We start from the raw sequence: 9,187 nt of genomic DNA on the forward strand, positions 1-9,187 counted from the left end.
GAACTTCACACAGAGAGTGGTTGGGGTGGGGAACAAGCTGCCAGATGAGGTGGTGAATGCAGGTTTAATTTTAACATTTAAGAATAATTTGGATGGGTGCATGGATGGGAGGGGTATGGAGGTATATGGCCTGGGTTCAGGTCAGTGGGACTAGGCAAGAAAATGGTTTGGCATAAACTAGAAGGGCCAAATGGCATATTTCTGTTATGTAATGTTCTATGGTTCCATGGTAATCCCTTCAATCCAAGAATCATTCTTGTGAGTCTTCTCTGAACTCTCTCCAATGCCACCACATCCTTTCTTAAATAAGGAGCCCAACCTGTGCCCCAAACCCCAAGTGAGGCCTCACCAGTGCCTTATAAATCTTCAACATCACATCCATCACATTTCATGGTATTTATGAACCTCTGCAAGGTGAAGACCCCATCCCAATTCAACCTCTCCTGGTGATAAGGCTGGTGGCTGGACACTCAGAGCCCCGGGGAAGGAGATGATTGGTAAAACCACACCAAAACGTTGGAGGAACTCAGCCAGTCTTTTCAGCGTCCATAGGAGACAAAGATGTATCGCTGACGTTTCGGGCCTGGGCCCCTCTTCAAGGAATAGGCAGAATGAGCAGGAAACAGGAATCTCAGGATTGAGACGGTGCCGGCTGGGGGAAGGGTCCAGATCCACACAAGGTGTTAATTGGATACGATGGGGGGAGGGGGGGAGGAGGCAAGAATTTATCTGTGCAAAAGGAGCAGGGAAGAGACAGAGCTGGGGGTTAACAAAGACTCCTCCCCTCTCCCCCTCCCTCAGGGACCGCTCCCTCCGTGACTCCCTTGTCCACTCCTTCCTCCTTCCCCACCTTGGCTCCTACTGCTGTGTCCGCAGGAGATGCTCCACTTGCACCCACACCTCCATTCGGGGCCCCCAACCCTCCTTCCACGTGAAGCAACCTTTCACTTGTGAATCTGCAGGGGTTACCGACTGCATCCGGTGCTCCCGCTGCGGTCTCCTCTATGTCGGCCGCAGACTGGGGAGATCTCTGTTGAGCATTTTGGCTCTGTCAGCTGCAACAGCCTGGATCTCCCCGTGGCCGCCCATTTCAATTACCCATCCCATTCCCTTGTTGACATGTCTGTCTATGGCCTCATGCAGTCAGTCTGGGACCACCTGCAAATTGGAGGAACAACCCCTCATTGTCTGACTGGAGTCCCCTCCACCTGGATGGCATTAACATGGACTTCTCTGGCTTTCATTAAACCCCCCCTCATTTCTCTATACCCCCCCTCACCTGCCCCCAGCTCTCTCTCTCTCCCTTTTCCCTGTCTCCTTTCACACAGACATGATAAATTCTCACTTCATCCCTGATGACATCCAATTAACACCTGTTGTGGTTGGTCTGGATTCCTCCCCCAGCCGGCGCTATCTGAATTCTGGGACGTTCTGAAATTTCCTGCTTTGGTTTATTCCTTGAAGGAGGGTTCCGGCCAGGAATGTCAGGAATGTAAATTTGTCTCCTGTGGATGCTGAGAGACCGGGCCAAGTTCCTCCAGTGTTTTGATGTATTTTTTTTTAACTACAATCACAGCATCTGTGAGCTTTCACGTTTCACTGAGGGTCTGATTGGACATGGCCCTGTGCCTGCCGAGTCCCGGACCGCTAGTGCCGGCTCTTACCAATACTGTGGCCGGCGCAGGCCGCCAGGATCTTCCGTGCTCTCGATTTGGCATCCTCGGGCATGCTGGGGTCACACAGGAGGGGTGGGTAGGTGCAGAGTGCGAGGACCTGCAAGAGAGGGCAGGGGAGTTAGATCGCAGTCTCCTTCCCCCTGGGAGCAGACATCCCCACCCCATGATCACCCTCACCCCCGTCCCTGCAGATTCCCCCATCCCAGGACCACAGGAGCAGACCCCCAACCCTGTGATCACCCCCTCTCTGACCCTGCAGCTCTCCTCCCCACCGCATGGCCATACCTTCCCCATCCCTGCGTGACACCCCCGGCAACAGGCGTTGCACCCCTCACCAACCCCCTGTCCCTGCGGATTCCGCAGTAGTGGACTTCCCACCCTGTGGCCACCTCCCCAGTTTTGTGGACCACCCAGGAACAGACCCCTCCACCTTGTGACCACCACCCTGCCCCATGGACCCACCCCCCCATAGGAGCAGATCCCACCCCCACCCCGTGACTACCCTCATCCCTGTCCCTGTAGACACCCCCCCCCCACCCCGTGGCCAACCCCTCACTCTTGTGGACCCCTTACCTGCCGGATGAAGGTGATGGGTTTCTGGCCCATGGCGTGTGCGTCACCGATGTTGGCTTTGATCACCTCACAGAAGGGCTTCTTGATGCCCTGTGGAGGGGGAGAGGGAAGGGAAGAGGGGGAGGGATGGGAGAGATGGCATCATCCATTAACGAGGGTCAGCTGACAACGCTTGAACTACAGGCCTCCTTGTCCCCAGTCCCCTCGTCCATACCCTGCCCCCTTCCCCACACCATCATTATCCCCTCCCTGATCCCACGGCCCCTCACCTCTGCCAGAGGATGGCATCCCCCACCTCACTCCTGCACTCCACTTCTCCCATCCCCTCCATCTTCACCCTGGCATGGTCTCCCCACCCCTACACAACCATCTTATGTGTCCCCAGTGAGTCCACAAATGTCCATCGACTTCTCGTTGAAGACAGTTCTGCCATCATTACTACAGTTAAATTCCGATTTATCGTCAGAGAACGTACGTGACATCACATTCAACCTTGAGATTCCTTTTTCCTGTGGGCGAGGCAGAATTACCACTAAATTGGTCATGCATAAAAAAAAACTCTACACAGCGTAAACATGTAAATAAAGGAAGAACTAGAAACAAACTGAATGGGCAATACAGAGAGAACAAAGAAAATCAATAAAGTGCACAAGTACGAGTCCTTAACCGAGTCCCTGATTGAGTTTGTCGTTGAGGAGTCTGATGGTGGAGGGGGAGCAGCTGTTCCTGAACCTGGTGGGCCGAGTCTTGTGGCACCGATACCTCTTTCCTGATGGCAGCAGCGAGAACAGAGCGTGTGCTGGGTGATGTGGATCCTTGATGATTGCTGCTTCTCTTTGACGGCAGCGTTCCCTGTAGATGTTCTCGATGGTGGGGAGAGTTTTGCCTGTGACGTCCTGGGCTGTGTCCACTACCTTTTGCAGGGCGTAACGCTCAGGGGTATTGGTATCCCCATACTAGACTGTGATGCAGCGGGACAGCTCACTTTCCACCACACCTTTGTAGAAATTTGCCAGGGTTTCTGGTGTCATTCCAAATCTCCACAAACTCCTGAGGAAGTAGAGGCGCTGACGTGCTTTCTTCACGATGCCATTGGTGTGTTGGCTCCAGGACAGATCCTCTGAGATAGTGACTCCCAAGAATGTAAATCTGCTCACCGTCTCCACCCCTGATTCCCCAATGATTACTGGATCGTTCACCTCTGGCTTTCCCTTCCTGAAGTCAACAATCTGCTCCTTGGTTTTGGTAACGTTGAGTGTGAGGTTATTGTTGGTGAACCGATCAGCCAAGTTCTCAATCTCGCTCCTGTAGGCCGACTCATCCCCTTCTATGCCCAATTTGACAACTGTAACAGTCAACTCATTCCCAAACTTCAGGGTGTAGGCCTCAGACCCCTCACACCTGGATCCATGCCTTCCTGCCAAACAGGGAATGTCGTCTCCTCAATCACACGCAACCCTGGTGCTCCTGATGGACGTGTGTTACTCAGTCTCCAACCCACACTCCCTGCACACCCACAACTGCTGAGCTAAATACTATCCCAACTCCGACTTCAAATTCACCGTCAACATCACAGTCGTGGGCCGGGTCCCAAATCGGCATGCGATCGCAAGGTCTCAGAGTCAATGTAGGCCAATCAGACCATCGAGACTGCCCCACCATTCTATCATGAGCTGATCAATCCTCCCACTCAGCCCCACTGCCCGGCCTCTCCGTAACCCATGTCAATCTCTGCCTTGAATACACCCACTGACCTCACTTCCACTGCAAGTTTCACAGACTTGCTACCCTCGGACTGAAGAAAGTTTTCTGCATCTCGGTTTTAAATTGAAGTTGCCCGCTCTTGTCCTCGACCCTCCCCCCCCCCCCACCGACTGTGGGAAGCATTCTCGCCACACCTACTCTGAACAGGCCTTTCACCCTTCGAGATGCCTCCGTGAGGTCTCCTCCCACATCCCATCCTTCTGTACCCCAACGAGTCCAGCCCAAGCCGTTCCTCACATGGTAACCCTTTCAATCCTAGTCCCATTCTAGTAAATCTACTCCGAATCCTCCCCAATGCCAACACATCTTTGCTAAAATACGGTGCCCAATTCTGTATCCCCTACTCCAAGTGAGGTCTAACCAGTGCTTCTAGAGACTCAACATTAAATCCCTGTTCTTGTGCTTTGCCTCTAGAAATGAAAATATAACCTTATAACAATTGCAGCCTTTCTAGCCCATGCTGAACACCTTCCCCCACCTAGTCCCATTGACCCGCACCCGGCCCATAAGGCTCCTCACCTCTCTCTAGTCCATATATCTATCCAAACTTTCCTTAAATATTAAACTCAAACCTGTATTTATCTCTTTGATGCTGTTGCGAAACACAGAATTTCATGACTTCTCATTCTGATGTGAAAATTACATGCACTGTTTGAAGTCAACGGGTTGTATGTGGTGGAAATGTTCTCATTTATTTCAGTGCAGGGAGTATCGTAGGAAAGGCAGAGGAACTGAGGGCGTGGATTGGCATGTGGAATTGTGGCCATTACTGAAACTTGGTTACGGGAGGGGCGGGACTGGCAGCTCAATGTTCCAGGCTTCCGTTGCTTTAGACGCAATAGAACTGGGTGGGGGGGGGGGGGAAGTGGTGGGTGAAGGGAGAGGAGTGGGATTGCTTGACAGGGAAAATATCACAGCTGTGCTCAGGAAGAACAGACCAGAGGGCTTGTCTACTGAGGCTTTATGGGTGGAGCTGAGGAACAGAAAAGGTACGAAAAGGTATGCAGGTGTATTATAGAGCCCCCCCATAGTCAGCGAGAATTGGAAGGGAAAATCTGTAATGAGAGAGTAGACAGCTGCAGGAAACAGTGTCACACGCTGGGGGACATTTAATGTGAGGTGGGAGGGGGAAGGAGAGTTAAAGGAGATATGTGAGGTCCAATAATTTTAATGTAAACAGACAGCACGGTAATAGGCCCTTTCAGCCCATGCTACCCAATTACATCCAATGGACCCTACACCCCTGGGGAAAACCCACACAGTCACGGGGAGAACATGCAAACTCCTTACCGACAGCACGGGATTCAAACTCACATCTGGTCCCAATCGCTGGTGCTCTAGTGGCGTTGCGCTAACCGCTACGCCGACCGTGTTGCCTGAACACAGAGAGTGGTGGGAGCCTGACGAATGAAAGCCAAAGGAGTCGATGTTAATGCCATATCCGGTTGGACGGGGCCCAACCGGAAGATGAGGTATTGTTCCTCCAATTTGCAGGTGATCTCAGTGTTACTGCATGAGACCATGGATGGACACGTCAGCAAGAGCATGGGATGGGGAATTGAAATGGGTGGCACTGGGCTGTAGCCAGGTTTTAACTTTGAGATGGACGAGCACTTAAAAAAGGCACCACTGTTCCCTCAAAGTTGTGCACATGGGCGCATGCAAACCACGACCAAATTATTTTAAATTCATTGTGTATTTTTAAGGAAACTTAAGGAAGGTATAGTTTTAAAGGAAGTACACACTTGTTATTGTATTTAAAGTCAAAGCACAATAAAAACGTTTTTTAAAACTATTTTACATTTTAAACGTAAAATTTGGGTGGGTTGCAGCAATGAAAAAAACAAAAAAAAAAATCGTCTGACGGCCGACTCTGAACCCTCCCCTTGGCCTACCGCACACTGGAGCTCCTGATGGCCTGATTCTGAAGCCTTCCCTCAGCCTACTTTATACCTGAGCTCCCAACACCCAACTCCAAACCTTCCCCTCAGCCTACTGCACACTGGAGCTCCTGACAGCCTGATTCCAAACCCTCCCTTCGGCTTACCACACACTGGAGCTCCCACCACCCAAATCTGCACTCTCCCCTTGGCCTACCACACACCAGAGATCCTGACACCCATCTCAGAACCCTCTCCTCAGCCTACCACATACTAGAGTTCCCGACGCCCGACTCCGAACCCTCCTCTCTGCCTACCTGAACTGTGGGGCACAATTTCCATCTAATGAATTCTGTTTTTAAATGAAAAATTTTACTCACAGCTCTCCGATTTACTTTGAGCATAAATCAAATATCGTTTCGTGTCTGGGGTTCATGGTGATTCACACATGTGCGGCATCCACTTTTGAACAAGTGTGCTCTGGGGGAACAGTTGCTTTCCCACCTCCCCACTGGGATATCATCAGTATTGCGGCTGGCAGAGCCGAGGTCCTAAACAAACCAATCTCCCCGTCGGTGCACAGTCTCCCTGGCATTGAGGAGACCACAGCGGGAGCACCGGATGTGGTTGGTGACCCCCTGCAGATTCACAAGTGTCACTTCACTGGGAAGGAGGGGTTTGGGGCCCCGAATGGGGGTGAGGGAGGAGGTGTGGGCGCAAGTGGAGAATCTCCTGCGGTCACAGGGTTAAGGCCCGAGGAGCTGATTATCCCTCCTTGACCTATTCCCCCCCCATCTAAGCCCTCACATGTACCAACCCCTCGACGATGGGTATATCCTGTAGCCTCAGAAACCAACCAACAGTCAATCCCAGGGAGTGAGTGTCTCGGCTCTAATAAATTCCTGATCCACTGCTACCGCACAGTACCGCCTGCTCTTTGCGGCTTGCAATCAGGGGTCAGGGTCAGAAACAGAGGGGGGGGGGGAGGCAAGATCAATATTTAAGGTGGAGAGACCGCATGTGGCATCCGGTTTTTGAGACCCTCCGTTCCTCACTGTGATTGGAGGGAGTGGGCCAGAGTACTCCAAGGTCACAATTTTAAGGTGACACAGGAAGTCCAGGCCCAGCAACACACAAATCCTTCAGTATATACAATCAGAACTTACAAAATTCCCCTCCTTTTACAGTTAGATGTACTATACAATACCCCTGGATTGTTGTAGAGTGAGTGCAAAGCTTGGTAAATCCGATAGTCCATCTGGTACACTCTTAAGTTGTACCACAGAGCTGTCACAGGATTTATAAAGCTCTCAGTGGAGCCAGTGTCTACCAAGCAATCTGTTAAATGTCCGTTTACCCTCACCTTCATTATCGAGTTGCTCATTTGGTGAGGTCTCACCTTATCCAGGATGACTGGGGCCAAGGCCCTGGAAAACCCTGTCGCTCCCCGTGTTGTTGACTCTCTCCTCTTGATCCGAGGATGGATAAAATGGCATTGACCATGATGTGTGGCAAGATGGCCGCTGTTGCTTCCTGCGATGTTTCACTTCCAGTGATGGGACCCGCCACTAGGCGCATCAAGATTATGGTGGCGAGCAGCATGGAGAGGCCGGGGCCGGCACTTCGGGACTCAGACATGGGTCGAACACCAATTCGGGGGTTCACACGTGGTTGCTCTCCTTGGGTTCCCCTTGGCCCTGCAGACCTTCACCCAGTGCCCTCGCTTACCGCATCCTGAGCTCACGGAGTCCTTCGTGGGGCATCAGGCACGGGGGTGTTGTGCCTGTCCACAGAAGTAGCAGCCCCGGTCGTGCGTGGCTGCAGCAGTTGGCGCTGTGGCTACGGGGGTTCACCAGCACCCCAATGACCTAGTCCTTTGAAAGGTGCCGCTTTCACCCATGAGGTCATCAGCTCCATTTTGGCCTGTTCAAGTGCTTTTGGCTGCTCCAGGGTTCCAGCCAAGTCTTTCTTCTTCAACTCTAGCAGTTGCTGCCTCACGTACCTTGACCTTACTCCTGCCAAGAGGGTGTCCTGGATTTGTTCCTCCTCTCTCACTCGGGCTGTGACCACTTCGTAGTGGCATTTTCTGGTCAAGGCCCACAGTACAGCGACTTACCTGGACATTGCCGATGTAGAGAGAGTCGGTGCCTCGCCAGCTGGTCGTTCTGGGGCCTCATGTAGGGAGCCTTCAGGCCTTCTATGGCCTACTCATAGGTAGCACCGTACCTGATGTCAGTAACCCCTTGGGGCTGACTCAAGAGAGGAGTGCAGATCTCCAGAGCCTATCAGAGTTGAAGACGTCTTGCTTGGCTGTCAGGTAGGACTGGAAGCAAAACCCTCTGGCGACAGAGGGTCGACCTGGAGCATGCCTGGCTTCAACAGGGCATCCATCCTGCTTCAAAGTTAACCTATTAAAATTGTAATGTGACTGATTGCGCTCAGAGACAAGTGAGGAGTATGAACTCGCTTTTAATAAGTTACAATCAATGCCCAGTAGACACAATAGTCCTCAGGTGAATCTGAGGCAAGGCGGGAAAAGAGGGTTTATATTGGGGAAGGTGAGAGAGGGGATGGCCATCTGAACACTACATAGACAATGAATTCTAGTTCACTGCAGTGAGCAGGGAGCAGTGTGGGATCAACCACCACCAGATGTTGGCCCTCTGTCCAAACCAGGGAAGCCACATCTTCTGCTGGCATCAGAGGCCAATCCCAAGGTTCCTGAAACCAGACAACAGGCCATGTTCCAGATCCCCTGTCCTGCCCCACCTCGCAGGAGAACAAGATACAGCTGTTGGCCACATGTGCAGCAGATGCATTGCAGGGGCCACGGAGAGGGAACCATTGTGACGAAACAATGCTGTCCTGCCTTGGGAGGGTCTGACAGTTCAGTGTAGAGGGAGCATCACCCTGTGTATAAACCCAGGAGTGTGTGACAGGATGGTGGGGAGGGACCTTCACTCTGTGCCTGTCCCTGGGAGGGTGTGTGTGTGTTCAGTGCGGAGGGAACTTCACACTGTGCCTGTCCCTGGGTGTGTGTGTGTGTGTGTGTGTGTGTGTGTGTGTGTGTGTGTTTTCAGTGTGGAGGGAACTTCACTCTGTGCCTGTCCCTGTGTGTGTGTGTGTGTGTGTGTGTGTGTGTGTGTGTGTGTTCAGTGTGGAGGGAACTTCACACTGTGCCTGTCCCTGTGTGTGTGTGTGTGTGTGTGTGTGTGTGTGTGTGTGTGTGTGTGTGTGTGTGTGTATGTGAGTGTGTGTGTTCAGTGTGGAGGGAACTTCACACTGTGCCTGTCC

The 9,187-nt window shown here is 52.1% G+C and overlaps 1 protein-coding gene across 5 annotated transcripts in view; it reads right to left on the bottom strand.

Annotated features, from left to right (window-relative positions):
- The window catches only part of LOC138752003 (alanine aminotransferase 2-like), a 93,623-nt gene that overhangs the window by 66,487 nt on the left and 17,949 nt on the right, over positions 1-9,187 (bottom strand). For 4 of the 5 annotated variants that reach the window (XM_069915145.1, XM_069915143.1, XM_069915142.1 and 1 more), the window contains 2 exons: positions 2,250-2,339; positions 1,665-1,773 (listed from right to left, as the gene is read on the bottom strand). In XM_069915145.1, the coding sequence (XP_069771246.1) occupies positions 1,665-1,773; positions 2,250-2,339 (199 nt within the window). Of the gene's footprint in view, positions 1-1,664; positions 1,774-2,249; positions 2,340-5,303; positions 5,443-9,187 lie in introns of those variants that run through there. The other variant, XM_069915146.1, reaches the window with a different exon arrangement.

The sequence above is a fragment of the Narcine bancroftii genome, chromosome 1, assembly GCF_036971445.1.
Source record: "Narcine bancroftii isolate sNarBan1 chromosome 1, sNarBan1.hap1, whole genome shotgun sequence".
Lineage (NCBI taxonomy): Eukaryota > Metazoa > Chordata > Chondrichthyes > Torpediniformes > Narcinidae > Narcine > Narcine bancroftii.